This window comes from Rattus norvegicus, chromosome 14, assembly GCF_036323735.1.
Source record: "Rattus norvegicus strain BN/NHsdMcwi chromosome 14, GRCr8, whole genome shotgun sequence".
NCBI lineage: Eukaryota > Metazoa > Chordata > Mammalia > Rodentia > Muridae > Rattus > Rattus norvegicus.
Genome location: NC_086032.1, coordinates 78,503,860 through 78,524,704, shown reverse-complemented (window position 1 = coordinate 78,524,704; position 20,845 = coordinate 78,503,860). Strand labels below are relative to the sequence as shown.

At 49.4% G+C, this 20,845-nt stretch overlaps 2 protein-coding genes across 5 annotated transcripts; one reads left to right on the top strand and one right to left on the bottom strand.

Annotated features, from left to right (window-relative positions):
* Positions 1-989: 989 nt before the first annotated feature.
* On the bottom strand, positions 990-20,766 carry Tada2b (transcriptional adaptor 2B). Of its 3 annotated transcripts, none has more exons than XM_063272942.1 (3): positions 20,272-20,766; positions 1,638-12,564; positions 990-1,275 (listed from the first exon to the last, which is right to left on the bottom strand). In XM_063272942.1, exons 1-2 carry the CDS (start codon positions 20,539-20,541, stop codon positions 11,572-11,574), a joined length of 1,263 nt encoding a protein of 420 aa, XP_063129012.1. In that variant the 5' UTR covers positions 20,542-20,766; the 3' UTR covers positions 990-1,275; positions 1,638-11,571. The 3 variants fall into 3 exon arrangements, with proteins under 3 accessions (XP_063129012.1, XP_038947657.1, NP_001163926.1); XM_039091729.2 differs by lacking the exon at positions 20,272-20,766 and adding an exon at positions 12,803-18,532; NM_001170455.1 differs by lacking the exon at positions 990-1,275 and having other exon boundaries at positions 9,266-12,564; positions 20,272-20,550.
* On the top strand, positions 1,837-7,656 carry Grpel1 (GrpE-like 1, mitochondrial). 2 transcript variants are annotated; one of them, NM_024487.4, is made up of 4 exons: positions 1,837-1,911; positions 5,395-5,557; positions 6,561-6,642; positions 7,005-7,644. In NM_024487.4, the coding sequence occupies exons 1-4, from the start codon at positions 1,850-1,852 to the stop codon at positions 7,349-7,351; spliced, it is 654 nt and encodes a 217-aa protein (NP_077813.1). In that variant the 5' UTR covers positions 1,837-1,849; the 3' UTR covers positions 7,352-7,644. The 2 variants fall into 2 exon arrangements, with proteins under 2 accessions (NP_077813.1, XP_063129733.1); XM_063273663.1 differs by lacking the exon at positions 1,837-1,911 and adding an exon at positions 4,580-4,712 and having other exon boundaries at positions 7,005-7,656.
* Positions 20,767-20,845: the final 79 nt, after the last annotated feature.

Below are 20,845 nucleotides of genomic sequence, written 5' to 3'. Positions count from 1 at the left end.
GCCGGCTTCAGCACTGTCAACACTTTTCCACAGTCTTACAAGAAACCTCACCTTTTAAAACTAGAGTACTTTTTTTCCTTTTTTTTTTTTCCAGAGCTGGGGAACGAACCCAGGGCCTTGCGCTTGCTAGGCAAGCGCTCTACCACTGAGCTAAATCCCCAACCCCAAAACTAGAGTACTTTTAAAGCCATTCCCAAACAACATGACAATTTACCATAAATATGCCCATTCACAGCCCTGCCCATTGGCCCGTATCATTCCCTAACAAAAGGGCCAGTGGCACCGCACTATCATCTGATACCCGTCACACTCAATTTCCCTTTTCACAGTTGGTCTGTTCCATCACCACCGAGTGCCATAGACTCAATCCAATTATGCCTTTTCATTTCGTTAGTGCTCTAACGGTATCCCCTCTCCCCCTACTCGACCCCAGCCCTAATGAATTAACAAATCAGGCCACTTGTCCTACAACACACCAATGAACCAGGATTCCTGGAAACTGCAGCAAAGGCTGAATAAAGAATTAAAACCTCTATGACTGTGGAGAGGCTGAATCGTTGCAGGTGCAGGGCCTAATTGCAATTTATCTTGGGCTATCTTTAGTCCATTAAATAGATTCTTTGCCCCACTCTGTGTCAGACCTAACGTCAAGATAAACAGATTAAAATCTTGGTGACGCGTAGTAACAAAACCCTTATTCCCCACCAATCAAAGGGCGAAGAATGAGGCCTGCAGCTGAGGTTCCGGTTTGCTGTAATCACCTACCGAACATTTCCACTAATACATTTTTCGACTTGAATTGTGGCTTTCTTTGTTCTGCTACTATGCAAACGTCCTGAAACTGTTTTCCCATTGGAACGTAGGATTTGGGGTGTCCTAAAACTGTTTCTGCACTCATTATTGGCTCCAGAATTAACTTATTCCCCATGAGGTGAGTGCTGTGCTTTTGGGTGGACATGTTCCCCAGGCCACCGACAAAAAGCAGCATGTGTTGAGGAAATGGTTTTAATAAAAGCGAAGTTAAATAATAGACTTTTTGGTCCTTTTGAGGGCACTCGCAAACTGTAGTCCACAGACGAAGCGTGGAATTCCGTCTCGGAATTTGAAGGAGCGGGGAGAGGAAGGAAGCAGTTGCATATACAAGAAAGCATCCTCAGACATCTCTCAGCTTTGCGACCTCCCCCATAGTACTGACCAAACATCTGCACCAAATCCTCGAAGCTCTCCTGCACACACTGCTGTTAGTTCATTTTCTTATGTTGCATTCTGAGCAAACTGGAGGTGGCAGAAAGCACAAAACTAAGTCATGCTCATCGGGCGGTCCACAGGCAGCCTGCTGACATAGCGTGCTTGCGGCAGACGTAGTAGAGATGGGGTCCGTCCCTTCCCGGGACGCCACCCCCCACCCCCCCCCAAAAAAAAACGTTGGCAGAATGTAGCCGGAGCCTAGAGCGAACACCAGTCAACTGGCATGCGTTCCACGGTCCCCAGCCCAGCGCTCGCCGCCTCCCGCCCCGCCCCGCCCCGCCCCGGCGCTCTTCCTCTTCATTGGCTATCTCCGGGCGCGCCCACGCCCACAGAAGCTCCGTTTCCCTCCACCCCCTCCACCCCTCCCGCTTCACCTTTCACCTCCTCACCTTCCGGGACTCCCAGAAGCCTCAGTCCCCGCCCACCAGAGAAGGGGGAACCGGTACTCTGTCATGACTCGCAATTATTGGTGGAAATTATCTGTCCATCAGAACAACGGCGATCACGGATTAGCTAAACAACAGCAGTAGGTGGGGAAGCCGGTGTAGGGGCTTTCGCGCATGCGCAGTGTGAGTGCAGTGACGCGACCCCGGGGGTAGTCATGGCGGCTCGGTGCGTGAGGCTGGCGCGGCGCAGCCTCCCGGCTTTGGCGCTGTCGTTCAGGTAAGAGAGCACTGCTCCTCCGCGTCGGCCCCACTCTTGGCCCAGAGCTCTGGCGAGGACATTAGCAGCAGGTCTGGTCCCCGCATCGGTGCCCGTGCGCCCTGAAGTCTCATCCTCACAGTCGGATCCCCGTGCCTGGCCTCAACGCGCGGGTGTCCCGGTGTTTGCTGTGCGGCGCTGCACGAACTGGGCCCGAGGGCCGAGGAGTGGGGCCGCTGGGGCGTAAATGTGGGGATCTGGGTGATGCGTCAGGTGGAAGGCTCCGCCATTTGCTTGTCAGGCGACACACGGTACTCTCACCGGCATAGGGGCACCACCCCTCCTGGAATTGCAAAAGACAACAAGCGGGAGACTTGCCCAAGGTCAGGCAGCCAGGCAGAAGCCCGCCTGCCTAGGGGCTGGGGTTACTGATCCCTAATCCAAACCAGAATGTGTGCTGCCTGGTTATTGGCTTTTCCCACTGTCCCTCACATTTTGTCCTCCGCGGAATGTGAAGTCCAAGGAGCAACAAAGACAGTGTGCGCAGTTTAATTAGATAAATGCCCATTTTTTTGGCAATCTTTACCTTAACTCGTGGCTTCCGGCTTTTGAGTCGCACCTCCAAAGTTAGGCAGTGCTCAGTTTCTTTAGCTTGTTTCTTCCTGGAACCAAGTTTTTGGTTGATTTAAAAAAAATAAAAAGAGCGACTTTGCCCGAATCTTGTGGAAACTGAGCGGAATGGGAGCGGGCCTTTTCATCTAGTGAGAGTTAACATGTGGATGATCTCTTATACGTGACCACAAGATGAAAACAGGCTTACATTGTGCAAAGAGCTGGGAGCTAAGCAGTGAGCAGTCTGGAGTATTCCCGTGGAAGCATTTCTTACTTGTGGTGCTTAGAGTTGACAGGAAGGATTCCCATCCGGTCCCATCCCCCAGCTTGGTTTATGTCTGTCTCTTAAATTGTGGTTTTGAAGAAAGGTGCTCTAGTAGGAAGGACAGCCGTATAGCTGCTAGTCATAACTCCACAATATCCCTAAGCTTGGCTTCCCTCTTCCCTGAGGGACCTAGTCCTAGTTCCTTACATGAAAGTATCTGTACAGCAAAACTCTTGCTGAAAGGCTGATTGTCACTCCCAGGGGTGGAGATAATTCATACTGTAGGCAGGCTTCACATGTGTATGGGTGTTTTGCCTGAACATAGGTCCATGCACCATGTGTGTGCCTAGTGCCTTCAGAGGTCAGAAGAGTTACAATTAGCTGGTTGTTACCTGGGAATCAAAGTTAGGTCCTCTACAAGAATAACAAATGCTCTCCACCACTGAGCCAACTCCCCAGCCCAGATTCTTAGCTTTTTTAAAAGCATGACAGAATAAAAAATAAAATTAAGAGGTCACTGCTGGGGCCAGGGGTTGGGGGGGTCGGTAGTTAAACACTGGCTGCTTTTGTGGAGGACCTACCTGGGTTTAATTCCCAGCATCCACAGTGGGTCAGAGCCGCCTGTAACTCCAGCTCCAGGAGATCCCATACCTCCTGGCTGCCTCTTCAGGTTCATGTCGAGGATTCATTAGACTTCTCTTTGCCTTTCCTCTGCACAACGCTCATACTCCCACTTCCACCCCTCTGTCCAAGTGATTCCCAGTTCCTGAAATGCACCGCTTACCCACCCTACCCTGTAACTCACCTGGGCCTGCTTTGGATCTGTGCAGAAGAGCGCACTGCAATCCCAGGACTCAGCACCTGGGAGACTGAGGTTAGAAGATTGCAAATTTATTGCCAGACTCAATCTCGGAGTAAACAAATGCATCAGAAAGAAAAACAGGGGCTGGAGAGAAGTCTCAGTGGCTGAGAGTGCTTGCTATTCTTGTAGAGGACTCAAGTTTAGTTCCTAGCACCCACACTTAGACAGAGCACAACTGCCTGCAATTCCAGCTCCAAAGTATCCAGTGGTTTTGGCTTTCATAGGTACCCAAACTCACGTGGCATACACTTACACAGATATACACATACAAAGGCACACATGGACAGACAGACAAACAAGCACATAATAAATATAATAGCAACACATTTTTTTCTTTTTGTTAAATCAGCTTGCGGTCCACACCTTTAACTGAGGCAGAGGCAGTCAGAGCCCTATTGAGTTTGGGGCCAACCTGTTCTACATATCAAATTCCAAGCCAGCCAGGGCCCTGGCTCAGAAAAGAAAAACAAGTGTCCTGGATTTCCCTGCAGCCATAGGTGACTGTGTTTTGGGTGTTTACTTTTTCTGTCTGATGACAAGATTTCTGCTTAGGCCACTGTCATCAGCAGCATGTGCAGTGGGCCTTGTTCTATGAAGGAGTCTGAGTGTTTGGACTCTAGGAGACACCTTAGAACACGATAGATAAGGAACACAGCTAGGCCAAGCGTGGATTACAGATTGTTCATAGTCACATGTCACTTAATGACAGGGCTGCTTTCTGTGAATTGTCTTTTTGTCAGTTGATCCTGTTAGCTGGTGGGTATCAGAGTGCATTAATACCACCTGATGGGACAGCTAGAGCCACCTATGCCATATACTGTTAATTAAAGACTCTTAGGATAGTGGCAGAAGTAGGAGATGGTTCTGTGGTTGAGTCTTTGCTTCTTTTCTGTAGGACCCAAGCTCATATTGGACAGTTTACAACCACCTGTAATTCCAGCTCCAGGGCATCCCTCTTCTGGTCTCCTCGGACACTGCACTCATGTGGCATACACTCATACTGACACACCTAAAAAGGCATCCACATTCTTTGGGTGGTGTATGTGATGTGAGCACATTGGGAAGGCCCAAGGTCAACATCAGGTATCTTTCTTCTATCCCACCCTCATTTTCATATTTGTTGGGGGCCATAGCAAATGTGTGGAAGTCAGGACAACTTGTAGAAATTAGTTTTCTCCTTCCACCATATAGGTCGTGGGAACTGTGTCATGACTGGCTTGGTGACTTGACCCAATAAGCCAGCTTGAAGCTCATGATTTGACTAAGGTGGCTGGCCAGTGGACTTCAGGAATCTGAAGTGCCTGTCTCTGCCACCTCAAGGCTAGGACTTTAGGTGTGCCTCCATACTTGGCTTTCTTATGTGGGTTCTGGGAGTGCAAACTCAGGTCTTAGTATTGTACTGCAGGGTCTTTTGCCTACTGAGACACTTCCCCAGCCCCATAGCACATGCCTTTTGTATGTCACAATTACCTTTGTGAGATCTAAGTCTTTTCTAGCGAATAGTTTGAAATTACCCAAATTTATAATTTTTGTTTTAAACATTTCCTTTGTTAGGGGAAGAGGGTTGAATATTTGTACAGCAAGTGTGTGTCGAGGATGGGGCAGCTTGTGAGAAATTGGCTCTTTCTACCATGTGGTTGTCAGGCTTGGTAGCCAGTATCCTTACCCACTGAGCCATCTCAAAAGCCCAAATGTCTTAAAAATCTGCTCGCTGTCTTTAACATGCTGAAAGGCTGTCTTCACTTATGTGTGGGCTTTTCCTTAGGCCTTCTCCTCGCTTGTTGTGCACAGCTACAAAACAAAAGAACAATGGCCAGAACCTGGAAGAGGACTTGGGGCATTGTGAGCCAAAGACAGATCCATCCTCTGCAGACAAGACCCTCCTGGAAGAGAAGGTGAAGCTGGAAGAGCAGCTGAAGGAGACCATGGTAAGGACCCTCAGTTGGATGGTTGCCTGCATGATCCATACGGCAGCTTCCAAGTTCACAGGGAACAGAGCAGAGCCATTTAATTGTTTACTGCCTGCTGCAGACCCAGGTAGCAAACTAAACTGCCAAATAGGAACTAGAGTTCAAACCCTCTTGGCTCCGCTACTGACCTGGGAGTTTCTGTGTTGGCTGTACAATTCTGATACTATGGTGTTTTCCATATGAATGAGGAAGACTTGTTATGGCTGAGCTGGGACTCAAAGGGAACCAGAAAAGTTTAAACATAGGAGTTGAGTATGGGAGTCAGTGGTAGCAATTACCACCCTATATTGAAAAGCAGGCACCAGTCAAGTTCCTTAAGGATGTGGGCAATTTGTAGTGTCACTCATATAGCTGTCACTGTGGTCCCTTCATTTCCCAAGTCACCAAGGCTAGACCAGGACAAGCTGTCTTAGAACCTTGCCCCATGACTGCCTGAAAACTGAGGTTAGAGGTATAGTAGAGACCTCTGGAGTCCACCAGTGGACATTAAGCCGAAGATGGTCAGAAATAGCTACAGGGACAGTGGAGAGAGGCAAGGATCGTCTCTGACCCCAGTAATAATCTAGCCAGGCATGTGAGCTCAGCCTCCTTGAGATTTCCTACCAGCTGATCTTCCTTCCTCTCTTTGGAGGCAGGAACTGAGGTTGGTGAGCCCTAGTGATGTGCTTCTACCCCCTCAGGTTGGACAGGAAAGTAACATTCTTCCCCCACAGGTGACAGGTATCGGTCAGCACATAAGGACCTTCTAGCTCTTTCCTATTGTGGGCTTGGGTAGAACATTCCCTGCTTCTTGTAGACACTAGCAGGGATATAAATTACTTTTCTACTGTCCTGGTTTTGTCCAAAACCTCAGCTGATGGCAGGTTGTATTTGTGTTGTGATTTGGAATGTGTTTAATTATTTCAAAATCAGAATGGTTGTCTTACAGTTTGTTACATAATGTCCCCCCTTGTCCCCCAAGGAAAAATACAAACGTGCTTTGGCAGATACCGAGAATCTACGGCAGAGAAGCCAGAAGCTGGTAGAAGAGGCCAAGTTATATGGTGAGCAGACACTGTGGTCTCTGAGGGAAAGGAGCAGGGCTGCAGCTGTGAGCATGTGGCTGTGATGGGGCTGCCACCACCTTTACCTGTTGGTGTTGCTCAGCTGGCCGTGGCCTGCCACCTTGGTGTGGGAGCCTCAAGGGCACATTAAGTATTTCCCTTTTTACCTGTTTTCTTCCTTTCCTACTCATTTTTGCACATGTTAACTGCTCTTATCCCAGAGAAGGCTCCTTTGGATGCTTTAAATTATTAAAGTACTGTGGTTCTTTGGCATATGATTTGACCAGGAATCATGAACATCCATCTGTGTGAGGAACCCATGCAATTGAGACTAAGTGCAGACCATCTTTTCCTCCATGTAGGCATCCAGGGTTTCTGCAAGGACTTGCTGGAGGTTGCAGACATCCTAGAGAAGGCAACCCAGAGTGTTCCAAAGGAGGAGGTCAGCAACAACAACCCTCACCTGAAGAGTCTTTATGAAGGGCTCGTGATGACTGAAGTCCAGATTCAGAAGGTGTTCACAAAACACGGCTTGCTCAGGCTTGACCCCATTGGGGCAAAGTTCGACCCTTATGAACATGAGGCCTTGTTCCACACCCCTGTGGAGGGGAAAGAACCAGGCACTGTGGCACTAGTTAGTAAGGTGGGCTACAAGCTGCATGGACGCACCCTGAGGCCAGCTTTGGTGGGGGTGGTGAAGGACGCTTAGCTCTCTCCCTCAAGGCTCTGGACTTTGTAGGTCACTTGCTAGAACTCAAAGGGTGGGCGGGCTTGTAATTTCTCATCTGTGAACACATCTGACCCTTGCCCAGCCTTGTTGGAAATCTTAAGTAAGCTAAGCAGAACATGAAGCTGCTTGCACACTGTGTCAGAGACTCTGGGAGTCTGGTCATTGAGTTTAGCATTACCTACTTCAGAAGAGGGCCAGCAGGGCCTCAGGAGTAGCATGCTAACGTTGTATCTGTTCCACCTTGTGATTAAGTACTTTACACAAATAAAAGGTCTTTGGCTACATCTGTGCTGCACAGTCTACCTCTGAGTGCCAAGGCGCTGGTGTCACTCAGGCGGTGGTCCTCCCTGGAAGCCGGGAAGGGCCAGAATGGGAACACTTGTTGCCAGCAAAGCTAAGACGTTCAAGAGCACATTCCTTCCAAATACTGGGCTTTCTATGCCTGCCCTTGCTCTGAAATGACAGAGTCCTGGTGTATTTATTAATGAGCTCCTTGCATTACAGCTGGGCGGGGTTCATCAAAACAGGGTTCTATTTTGACTGTAAAACTGCGTGGCTGGCATGCTTTAGACATTTCCACTCAGGAGGTTGTGGTTAAGGGAATTAAAAGGCTCATCTTTTATCTTCCACTTTCTGGTATTGGATTTTGTCTCTAATGGAGATCTGGTGAGAAAGCCTAGCTTACTCAGCTGTAGCTCTTCAAGCTTGGAGCTGCATAGGCCTGGGCTGTACACAGGCCTTACAGAGAGTTATAATACAGATCATAGGAGAAAGCCAGGAAGCCAAAGCCACAACACACATGAGAAGCTGAATTTAGGCTCTCACCAGCCAGACTCTTCCCCATTTCTATATTGAGCTCAGAAGAGCTGATGGAATGGTGATCTAAAGGAAGCCATGCAGCAGCAGTGAGTAAGGCATTGATTATACCTGTGTAGAAGCCAGGGTAGAAGAGGTAAAGCCATAGAGGTGTGGGTATTCTGTTGTGTTGTTAAATTTGAAAGATAACGTAATGTTCCCCAAATTCAAGGTTCCATCATCACTGAGTTTCTCCCTTTAAGCTGTTTTGAACTATTTAGACAAAACAAGCCAGATGAAGGGCAGCCTGACACACCGAGAAAATGTGCCTTTACGTGCTGCATTACCGCACACACTGCCAGACTCCTGTGGTTGCATAGTCAGCCCTTTTCAGCTAAAGCTGCTGAACAGCACAAAGCTCTGAAGGTCTAGTCAGCCTTGTTCATAGGCTCCATGTCAGACTGAAGAAAAACTGTCAGAGGCCAGCAAGGTTACTCAGCCAGTATAGGTGCCTGCTGCCAAGTCTAAAAGCCTTGAGCTGAGTCTCTGGAAACCCACGAAGGGAGAGGAATCCCAAGAGTTGCCCTCTGACCTCCACATGCACTCAAACACAGTAATGAGGTCTAAGAATGGTTGACATCAAACATGAACGGGATTTTTAAGTCTGTATATGGCATTGTGGAGAATGCATAGCTATATGCTATTTTATATAAGCCACTTGCATACCCTGGTTTTAGTTTCCTGGAACCAGTCAGGTATGACTAGCCTGACTAGTGATATTTATAAATCAGTCAGCACTAACAGGAGATATGCACACATTTCCCCTTGAAATTCAGGTCTTGCTCAGCCACATGCAAGTCTAATGACTGGAAGCAGCTGGCTAAGTTGTTGAGTTCGGCTAACCAGAGGCAGCTGGAAATGGGCCCTGCTCCATGGAAATCTTTGGCCCTTTCAGGATCAGACTCCCTGTGATGTGTAGCTGCATGGCCCACAAGGCCTTCTGCTCTGCCGACAGCAGCTTACCACCTTGGGTCAAAAGCTGGTTTAACAGCAGAGTGTGCTATGAAGCTGGAGGATCAAGAAGCAAACAGACACAACTCTGTTCTCAACAATTTAATGTAAAAGAATAATAAAAATGGTAGGGTTTCAGTTCTTAATACATTCTTGGAATGTTGGCCTCCCAGAGAGCATTATTTCAAACAGTTGAAGAATTATCTAACTTTTCTGACTCAAAGACAGTTTGTTTAAATTTGAAAAGACTTGGTTCCATGGGGATGTAGTAGCTAATTTATCAAGAGAATTAAATACAAACATGTCAATGTCTGAGCTAACAAAGAGTAATATGCCAGAAACAGCTGGGGCAGACAGGAGAGCAAACAATCCTAATATTACTTTTCCCTTGTAACAATATTAATACTTGAACATAAATTAATTATACATTCATTATGGTGTTTTAAAACAGTCACGCCCAAATAAATTTATATCATCGAAAGATGTACACACACTATATGCCTGCTTAAGCACAGCTTTTTGTCCAACAGCCCTTGGCCACTTGTTGACAGAATCCTCTGCTTCTCAAGCTAATGTAGGTCTGGCTGTCATTTTGTAGAAGACACACTGAAACTTCAAACCTCACCAAGCTGGGACTGGTGCTGGAGACACCAGGACAAAACCAGTGGTTCTCAAACTTAAGCTTGCATCCCAGCCATGGGAACGGTTTGAAAAACACCCTGCTAGTTCCTGTTAATGAAGCCCCCAAATCTCTGCTTCGAGAGTTACATGGGGTATGACTGTATTTCTGACAGTGCCTGGGGAACCCTACTTTGAGAACCACTGGCTTAACTAGGCACTGAGCACCAACCACCCCATCGCTGTTCAGCAACACCAACTAGGTCCACTATTCAGCTGCAGGGGGCAGTGTGGAGCTGGTCCTGACACCACTGCTCAGCATCTTCTGGTGTCAAGAGGAATCTGGGCCTGGCTCACAGGGCACTCCCCTGCTAGCCCACAATGCACTTTACAACTAAAGCCATATACGGTATATTTGAAATGTTTTATTTAATGCTGAAAAACTTACCCTAGGGGACAGAGGATGTAAAATGAAAAGGCACGTCGTCATGTCGTCCTTGGAAATGAGTTGTTTTCTTCAAAATAACTTCACTTTTACTTCCGAGCCCAAACACTCTATGAGGTAAACAGGCTCTTGTACCTCAGGGACAGGGGGTAGGGGCTGTGGTCACTCCAGGACTCTAAAGCAGGGTCTGGGCGTGAAAGCCCTGAGCAGCCGGAAGACAAACGCCTTCCTCAAGTTTAGAAGGAAGGTACCATGAATCCTTGAAGGAGGCCCCAGAAACAAGCTTTTCAGTAGGGCTGGGAAGGAGCCATTTCTGAGTTTGTTTCAAGATCACAAATCAAAGCAGTGCACAGGCTCCAAGGCACAAGCAGGGTGCTCTGTGCTTCCAGGCCCCCTGCCATGCCCTGATCAGCTCACTGAGCCAGGCTAGCTAGCACATCTTAATAGTTAGTGAACGGGAATCCGCAATGGTGGTAGAAGTCCTCAGCACCTACTGCCCCATCTCAGCACTGCACACCCTGCCTTGAACTCAAAAGGGCCTTCCAAGTCAGGTGTACTCTAAGCGTTCACAGCAGCGAAAGGCAGCCCTCACCTGACCCTGTGGCCCTTCCATTAACTGCTTTCCCAATTACAGGGGACAAGAATGTGCCAAGAGAGCCTGCCCAGGGAGCCCAGGCTAGGCCAGGCTAAGATGAAGCACTATTGAGGGCCTGAAATGGCTGTAGTCAGGCAAGTGGAAGTTCATGTGGTCACTGTGTGCAAACGAAGGGCTCATTCTAAGTGGCTCAGTGGGGAGCGGGCCTGGTGGTGGTCTCTGGCCTCCACAGCAGAGGGTTCTGTGCACAGCCTGCCTCCCGGTAAAGTGCGGTGTGCCGGGGCTGTGCTTGGGGTGTCAGCTGGGGGTGGAGGGGGGGTAAGCAGTGGGCTCAGCAAAGGGGTGCCAACACCAGCCCACCTGAGTAAAAGCTTGTGTCACCAAGGAAAAGCTGATGGTAGGAACACACAGCTCCTGGCTCCCACAGCATAACAGCTTCTAAACCCAAACGGGGAAAGGCTCATGAAATAAAGGGTACTCGCTCAAGGTGGGGGACAGTCTTCAGAGGAACACAAAGGCAGGCTGTCTTCTGAAAGGATTACCTTAGGACTAAGTTAAAAAGACACACGCTTATCTCCCCCATGAGTCAAATTTAAGATTGCTACTATTGCTTCTTCCAGAGGGTTATGAAAAAAATTAAGCCTTGAAAAAAGGATTCGATTTGTTTAAAAGAGCAACAATGTTGGGGGAAGCCCCCGATCATTTGGCTCACAAGCTGCTTTAGCATCGTCTGCCTCAGGAAGCATCCCTAGATATCCACCCACTTTCTGTGAGGAAATTTAAAATCCTTTTCTTTAGGACCTTGTCCAGATAACTGGGAAGGCGACTTTTAGAGGGGATCCCTTGCCGCTTCTGGAGGTGATCTTTAATTATAATAGTCTTCACAGTCACATAGCGTGCAGGACTCAAGTTCAAAGAGCTACAGAGAACCTTCTCCCGATCTGACAGCAGCTCAAACCCTGGAAGATTCTCGATGGCTGCAAACTCGCTGTCTTTGCCATCCTCCTTCCCCCTTTTAGAGCTGGCCAGGTTTTTGTTCTCCTTCCTCCTCTCCCGTTTGTGTCTGGCAGCCTCGTATTCAGCCGACTCCTCCATCTTCGTAATGCCATTGCGCCGGTACCGCTGCAGCTCTCTGATCTTGGCGCGGAGCATCTTCTCTTTGTGCATGTTTTCAAATAAATCGTCAAATTCTTTGCAGGACATGAACTGGTAGAGTGGCCGTAGTTTCAGCCGCAGCTCTTTCTCCTCCTTGGTGATCTTTCTCTTCAATGTCTTCTCTTTCTCCTTCTTGTCCTTGCCCAGGAAGGCTGGTACCAAGTTATAGTCTCGGGCAATATTCTTCCGGCGCTGCCTCTCCTTCAGCTTCCGCACATACATGTCTACATGAGCACGTTTGAGCTCAATCTCCACATCATCATCATCATAGTTCACAGACAGCCCACTGATGAGCGTCTCAGCATCCTGGTCGTACTCGATCTCATAGTCATCTCGCAGCGGCATGTAGCCCAGCTGCTGCTGCTCAGCCACTGAGATGTCCAATGGGGGCAATGGTGTGGTAAGGCTGGGTGAGAGAGGACCTCCACTGGGGCAGGTATGATCTGTCACCCGGTTGGGGATGGTGTCAGGGATACAGGCTTTGCCCAAGTTCCCATGGATATACATACTAACGTAGTGCTCCATCACTTCCTGGGGAGTCCGAGAAGCACCAACATGAGCAGCCATGTCTTCCTATAACGACAAAAGCCAGACCATCAAGCCACTTCACTCAGATTCCTCCCACCATCTCACAAAGCTTTATTTGGGCTACTTACACACAGACACAGACACAGACACAGACACAGACACACACAGACACACACACACACACACAGACACAGACACACACACACACACACAAACACACACACACACACACACACAATTATCCCCTGAAAGATCTTTAGGTATGCATCGCATCCAGATGTACCTGAGTAGGAAGATCCAGACTTGTGCAAGGCGATGGGGGAACTAGTGACAGAGCTGGCTAAAATTCATTCTTTGTTCTTTGACTTCTTAAAGAGAAACCAGACATGTGCTATTGGACATTTTACCCACTGAAAACCCTGAAGAACATTTGAAGACAATCTGGTGTCAGAGGACACACTTCTCACTCAGACTAGAAAGCAGACTTGCCAACTTGCCCAAGGGCAAGCAAGTCCACACAGAATGACTACAAAGGGGACCGTTTCTTTTTGCATCTCTAGGACAAGAGGCCAGAACTCCTTTAGCTTTGTCCCAGCCTTGGGTTCTAGAATGGAAACGTGTTCCTCTTAGATGGCTGGAGATGATGTGTATTCAGAGGCTAACTGCAGTGCCGCCACTGCTGAATGCATTCTCCACTTCTGCCAAGAGAGGAAACTGAATGGCTCCCTCAATCTTTTCCTTTTGCCAAGAGGCCTCTTCCTTAAAGTCAACCACTAAAGCCACTTCAGAAAGTAATTGCTCAAAATGCACACTCATTTCCCGGTTGCTATTCTCAACACCAGTTCCAGAACCAGCAATACCTCTTTTGAACTGCAGGCTATACACAGCTTAGTGGGGTCAAGTTGCTTTGGACCCCAAATGGTCATTCCTGATCCAATTTCTATGCCCTTGATGGCCAGTTGGAGCTGATGGCTGTCCTGATCATAAGCTAGGTACTGTGTGAGGTAAAAAGGCCCAATTCAGCTAAGGAGCCCTCAATCTGGGCCTCCTATGGCACATACACCTGGAACACAGAGCTCCTGGACCCTCCCACTGGCCTGAGTCACTGTAGGTTAACCTTAACAAAGCAGAATGAAGAAAGCAGTTCTGAGACGCAGTGGCGGGTTCTCCTAAGACTCCTAAGGAGGAAAGTGAAGATTATAGCAAGGGATAAACTCTGGTCTTCGGAGTTGGGGGTGGGGGGCTTTACATGACTCCAACTTTAAATGTCACTATTAGCCTTCTATTTCCCCCTGCTCATTCCTCTTAAGCAGTCTAAAACACCAAGGCATCACTATGGCTGGTGCTGCTGATTCTCACAGAGCCTCTGACCCTGTCCAGCAAAGACACAATCACTCAGGTCAGACAGGGTCTAGTTTTCTCAGAGGTGCTCCTTAGTGAGATATTCAGAGAGTGCACAAGGCTTCTCAGTTGCAAAGATTTAGATACATGTGTGTATATGCATGTGGTGCAGGGGCCAGAGGATGACATCAGGTCTATTCCCTAACCATTCTCCACTTTCTTTGGTCTCTCTTTTTTTTTTTTTTTTTTTAATTTATTTATTATGTAAGTACACTTGTAGCTGTTTTCAGACACACCAGAAGAGGGCATCAGATCTCATTACAGATGGTTGTGAGCCACCATGTGGTTGCTGGGATTTGAACTCAGGACCTCTGGAAGAGCAGTCAGTGCTCTTAACCACTGAGCCATCTCTCCAGTCCCTTCTTTGGTCTCTTACACAACCTAGAGAGAGGTCACTGATTTGACTGGATTTGCTGACCACTTAGTTCAAGAACTTGAGATTCTCAGCCGAGGTCCCATTCACAAGGCAGTAGGGGAAGGTCAGATGCATTGGGAGGCACAAGCACAGTACCCAGAGCCAGGCAGTCTTATGATCTCCAACATCATCACTCCTGCTATTAGGAACTATTAGGTTCACTCAAACTGTGAGTATACTTGTGTGTAAGTGGTCCAAGTGCACAGTCTTCCAAAGCTTCCCTTGTGGCTCTACCTCTTCTGTTCCCTTCACTTTTGTTGCTTCCCAGTCTGTGATTGCTCCTCTTAGGGGTTTTGTTGTAGTCCAATTAAAAGTAACAGGTAAGTGTACCTACATACATCATCTCACTGAGACCTCGTAGCTGTACCCAAGAGAGCAGTGTTCTCACTGCCCATAGTTCAAGGTCAGTAAACCTTTGGGTGAGCTACCATAGGCCACATGGCAGGTCAATACTGCGCATCTCAAATTTAGCAGTCTGGTCAGGAGTACTACCTGTCACCACATGCTTGGAGCCTCAAGCCTCTCATGATTGTCAGTGCAGCACATGCTGGCGCGTCTTTGCATTACAGACTCCCTGACACTGTGATCACACATCAAGGCTGGACTATAGGCCACTGCTCTTTCCTGGTTCAACCAGCTCTCAAGCCCCACAGCATGGCAGGCCCCCAATCAGACTGGTGGAAGGGTGCTATGCACACAGTTCCTGACATTTCCAGCACCTTGACTGACTCGGGCGGGCCCCACAGTTTCCTTCCTGTCCTTCCTCTTCAGTAGACAACCCCACCACAACCCAGCTGACACTTAACTCCACTGTTGTCTTTATTCTCCCAGCAACTGGACTGTGAGGCACAAATCAGGCTGAGGTTGGCCATAATCAGGGGCTGGGCTTTCTTTCCTAAAAACTTTGAGGCTGGACTTTGGGGTAGGAAGGACTGTGTGTCCTCTGTGTAGAGGGAGCCCTAGCTCCTCTTCCCCCTCTTCAAATGAAAGCCTTTATCCAAAGGGGCAAAATCGAAAGACAAACCCCTTTCCTGGGGAGGTGCATTAAAAGGCTGCCAGGAAACAGGCAGCATCTACAAGGCCAGGAAGAAAAAGGAAACACAATGCCCTTGAAAGAATTTTGAAGCCACCCAGGGAAAGGGCAGGTACAAAGCACTGATCACAGCGTACCCAACAAAGTGCTCCTAGGCAGTTCTACCTCATTCTCTTTGTCCCCAGATGGTCAGTACTGGACAAAGCTGCTGTCAGCCTCTCAAACCCCCAGTGAGCTCTCACAGCTAAGCCACTGCTGCACCTGCTACCCCATCATGGCTCTGTGCACCCTCAGATCACACCCTCCCAGGGTCTTGAGAGGGGCAACAGAACAGTGTGGTCAGGAAAAAGGCAGGTCAGGCCACTACCAATTCCCTGAGATAGTAGCTAGCAGGCTAGCTCTGCCAGTTAATGCAAAGGGACATCTAGACATGACTTTTCTTCCTGCCTTACAGGGCACAGTTGGTCCTTGAGATGGCTGACTCACACTACTCTTCTGAGGTATTGGACAACTCTGAGACCTCATTCCTTGGGCCCTGCTCCAGCCTCTTTTGTATTTAAGTGCACTCTCCTGGTTGTTCTGATTCAGCTAACAATTGGGAGTCAGTGTTTTACATGACCCCTTAGCTGTTTCCCTACTCGGGATCTTTCTTCCTCTAGTCTGTCCTTATCATGTTTACCAATCCTTCTGTCAGACACATAGGCTGGTGACTCACTCCTGCTGCTAACTAAGAAAGTCTTCTGCACTGATGAAAAGGGTGATGGTCCTACAGCCTGAGAGTTCCTACAGATGACAAGTCAGTACCTGGGCTGGTACCTGGCACCAACAGGTCGGTACTATACTGTCAGTGATCTAACAAGGCATGGGCCACAAAGACTTTCAGTACAGTTGGCTTTTCACAGTAAGGGGGTGAGAGGGTGGGGATCTGCCTCAGAGTGTGGGCAATCAGAGGAATAAGGGAATAGTATAACACACCGGCCTTGAGGCCTGGCACCAGGCAATGAACATCCTCATCATAACCCTGTCTAGCACCTGGCACATGGTTCAGCTTGGGTGTAGATGTGCTACCCAGGGTACTCCATTTGTCCCTAGGGACAAGAACCTTCTCTGCTGGTTTCTCTTACTACATTCAAAACCACATACGTTGGTCTAAGCCCCACTTCCCCCTGATGGACACCCCTGTAGAGGAGCTAGTCCTCTCAAACTGCCTCTTCTGTGATAGTCTGATGTCTTCAGAGCCAAGCTTTAAACACCCCAATCACACATTGGCTGGGGCTTAAGGCTTTTCCACTCATGATTCTATACAAGTTCACCTACACTCCTTAACCATTCCATGGGAAGAGTCCTCGTCTCCAGCCTTCTACTCAGTAAAGCCAAACTTCTGCCTAACCCACAAATACAACCAACTCCTAGATCAAAAAATACCTCCTTCCTCCAGGCTACCTTCCCACCTATGCGGCCTTTTCTTGTCCTTCTCCACACTGGATAGAGTTCTACTCAGTCACACCACAAGGTCACAGCTGACCCAGCAGTGTCTCTCCAGAGGGGTTAGCACATAACTGACTGCAGAACACATGCCAGTGGGTAGAGGAATGAATCTGCACATTGGGCATGGTTCAGCCTTTGGGTGTCAACTGTCATCTAAAGAGTCTACTCCACCTGCCCCCAGGGACAAGTACTTTCTCCGTTGGTTCCTCTACTACACTCAAAACCACATACACTTGCCTGAGCCCCGCTTTCCCCTGATGGACGCCCCTGTAGAGGAGCTGGTTCTCTCAAACTGCCTCTTCTGTGACAGTCTGATGTCCTCAGAGCCAAGTAACAAAATTGATGGCTCATCTACTAAAGCTTAGAGTATCCTGAAGCTCTGAATGTCTGCATATTTGTTCTCATGTGTTCCAGAGTTCACACATCACTGAACCAGCAGAGCCCACCACAGGACAGCTGTCTGGAGCCTCTAGGCCTGACCTGTGTGTGTTGCTGAGGGCCACCTCTTCCTCAGTCACTCTCCCTTCTATGGTATGAGCGCTCTGTGACTTCTCTGTGGTACAGGTCTTAGCTATGGCTGGTATGAAAGCCTTCTGGTGGTACTGCACCTCCACTACTGTATCAGTAAGCTTCTGGTCTCCAACCACATTACTTAATGCTCTTAGTGCTGTAGTGGAGGTCCAAATTATAATCACACCTAGTTATCAGGGGCAAAGCTATGGAATTCTTGGCAAGTAGCTTTTATTCTCAAAGTTGCCGTCTTTCAACTGCAAACTAAGACCATAAATTCACCCCCACGGTGCTGCTTGTGCAAGTCACACGACATGTACATAAAGGGTACAACGTAGACTGGCATAGGTTCTATACAGGTCCAAAGTGAGACATGCTTCAGTGTAACAGGATATAAGCTCGGAAAAGAGTCACAAATCCAAGATGTAGTGCTTTTGATGGAGAAAAACAAGGCTCAGAGGAGTAAAGCAACTGGCCTAAGAGAGCACAGATAGAGGGGGTCACAGTGCCTCCTATTCCTGAGGCTCAGTGGCTGCATTCTCAGCCTGACCCTGAGACTCCTGCTGCTTCAGCAGGTAGCAGTCCATGTGCTACACACAGGCAGCCAAGCCCCAAGGCTCTTCCCCTTGGGCTTTACTCCTTCCAAAGCTAAGACTGGGCCTTATGAGAACTTGCATCTTAACTTAAGCTCCTCTGGCCTTCAAGCCTGAAAGTACTGCTTCAGAAGAGGCCTTCCCCATCTAGCCTGTTTATTCATCCACGTTTTACATGCTTTAGTTCCTGAGTGCTGTGTGCTTCTGACTGTACTACATGAATGGGGCACAAACATGAGCCCAGGTACAGACTCTACAGACCAAGATTTCTTTCCTTTTTAACAAAATAAGATAGAACAAAAACCATAACATTGAAGTTGGACAAAGCAAACCAACAGAAGCAAAAGAGAAGGCACAAGAATCAGAGACCCACCATTCACACTTGGAAGTCCCATAAAAAATACTAAACTGAAAAGTAAAATACATACACGATAGCCTGGTGCAGACCCATGCCAGCCCTGTGCTTGCTGCTTCAGCTCTGTTCATTTGAGTTCATCTGAGCTGTGCTCAGTTCATTTAGAGGGCCTTGCTCTCCTGGTGTCCTCCCCTCCTCCCCTCTGGTATCTTCCCTCCTCCCCTCCTCCCCTCCTCCCCTCTGGCTCTTATGTTCTTTTCACCTCCTCTTCTGCAGGGGTCCCTGACTACAGCCCATATTTCAAGAGATAAAGTAAGCTCAGGGCTGGAATTAACACTCTGGAAATAAGTGCTGCGGAGGAAAGAAAGGCCCTCCAAAGCAGTGACATGCAAGGACAAAGATCAGTCAGTAAGTAGTCTTGAGGTGAGAGCACCTCAGGCAGAAGAAAGGAAAAATGATCAAGGCAGTAAGCGTGAGCTCACAGAGAACCATAGACACTGTCAGGCCTTGCAGGCATTGTTTGTAGTGTAATTTAAGAAGCAGCAGTACTGCAAGTTGCTGAGGGCCAAAGAGATACTGCTTATGCTTTTAAAGCCCTATGGTTGTATGTGAGAAGGGCTATGAAACAGAAGGAAGAGGCAGGTAAACCATGAGCAGTAATCACAGGAGGTAATCCGCATCTGGTTCTGGCCGGAATTAGCAGCTACCTTCTGCACATCTTTTTAAACAGATGACCACTGACCAACTAGATGTGGATGAAGGCTTTAGGTTGGCTCTGTGTGTAACTGAGTCTTCACAGGCAATCAGGCGGAGAGGGATCATCAGGTATGTGACAAGCTCCAGGAACAGAGCAAATGAATGCCACACTTTCTGCTCTGAGGCTCTTCTTCAAGGTCCTTCATGCTGCCTGATCTGTACAAAGCAAATGCTCAATACACACCAATAAACACCACTTACAGACAAAGTAACCCATTGTTTTTGGAGAGCAGGAGCCATGGTGTTTGCCACTGGGACGACATCTGTGGAGTAGAATCCTTCCTAAGTGGGGAAGTGGGTCCAGAGGGCCACTCATATGATGATCAGGAACAGGAGGGCAGTCGGCTGGAGCAGGGGAAGCTTGGAGAAGCTAGAGTCAGAGGGTCTTAACATACCAGGGAAGATTCTGGACAGGACAGGGTCGTGCTTAGCTCCCTGCTTCTCTGAAAGCCTAAAGAGGCTACATATTCCTGGAGGCAATGGTGACAATGCAGCCAGATCTCTTCCCTAACACAGGTGAGGAATAGAATGGAGAACTCCTTAGATACCCCTAGAGAACACCCAGGAGCCCAGCACACTATCTGGCTGGCACACACGAAGGCTCTTGTCACCAGCAAGCCACCTCTACAGAAACCTGACAGCTAGAAAGCAGACCCCAGGGTCCATGCCTCCTCAGGAAGACGCCTTTGTTCATTCTTTACTGCCCACCCATCACACCGTGTCCTGGGTTCTGTGGAGACTAAGAATTAAGCAAGACACTTCTACTCATAGAGAACCTTAGCACAGGGCACATGCTGACACCTACAGAAAGCACACGAAGCCCCGAATGCAGACTAGTGCAGGCGGTATGGGCAGCCCAGGCTTCTGGCCTTCCCCACCACTATGCTCAGGAGAACGCAACCGTATCAGGGGAACTCAGCAAGCACCGTGGGATCTAGCTCAATGCCATCGGACACAAGGATAAGCCTGGCAAGGCACAGGGCCTACCCTCCACCCGCGTTCAAAGCACACCTCTTGAGGACGAGTGTGAAGGGCAGACAGCTCCGGGTCGGGGCCATGGGTCAAGGCCCTGCTCTACCAGCTGTGTGGCCGCTGGTGACCAACACATTCTGGGCAGAACCGCCTGACCACCTGCGGCCCTCCGCAGCGTGCACCGAGTCAGCCAGCCATGCCCTCCCCCTAGCCATAGTCCGCCGCTCACCCAGTTGCCGAAGCCGAACTGCTCGATGGCGTCCAGTAGCAGCTGCTCCTCGCGGCTGGTCCAGCCGCCCTCTGCCTCAGGACCCCAGAGTGTGAATCGCCCGCCGTCTACCAGCTGGTAGCCGTGGTAGCGGCGGTGGTGGCCGATCTCCGCGCCGGCCGAGAAGCACTCCGGGCACAGCTCGATGTCCTGGCACTCTGTGCAGCGGAAGCGCAGCGGGCTCACCTCGGCCAAGCAGTACACGCAGTACTTCTTACCCAGCTCCGCCATCTTCCCCCGCTCGCCCGCCGCCCGGCCCGCAGCCGCCGCGCCCCCGGCCGTCAGCGCCCCGCCGCCTGCCGGGCTCGCTGCGCCCGCCGCGCCCGCGCCGCTGCCGGCCGCTGCCACGGCCGCCCCCGCCCAGGCGCCGCCGGAGCCGGCCAGGCGGGCCGCGTCCCGCCTCAGCACGCAGGCGCCCTCCGGCCCGGCCCGGCCGCCGCCGCCGCCGCCGCCGTCTCCCCGCCGCATCGCGCAGGCGCCCCGCGCGCGCCCCCTCGCGGACAGCAGAGCTTTTGCTCTGCGCCTGCGCGCGGGC

Coding starts and splice junctions, on each gene's coding strand:
- Tada2b (XM_063272942.1), bottom strand. CDS start 20,541: ATGGCGGAGCTGGGTAAGAAGTACTGCGTGTACTGCTTGGCCGAGGTG. Junction 12,565..20,271: donor AGTTCGGCTTCGGCAACTGG/GTGAGCGGCGGA, acceptor TTGTCGTTATAG/GAAGACATGGCTGCTCATGT.
- Grpel1 (XM_063273663.1), top strand. CDS start 4,612: ATGTGGCATACACTCATACTGACACACCTAAAAAGGCATCCACATTCT. Junction 4,713..5,394: donor AGGCCCAAGGTCAACATCAG/GTATCTTTCTTC, acceptor GCTTTTCCTTAG/GCCTTCTCCTCGCTTGTTGT. Junction 6,643..7,004: donor AGAAGAGGCCAAGTTATATG/GTGAGCAGACAC, acceptor TCCTCCATGTAG/GCATCCAGGGTTTCTGCAAG.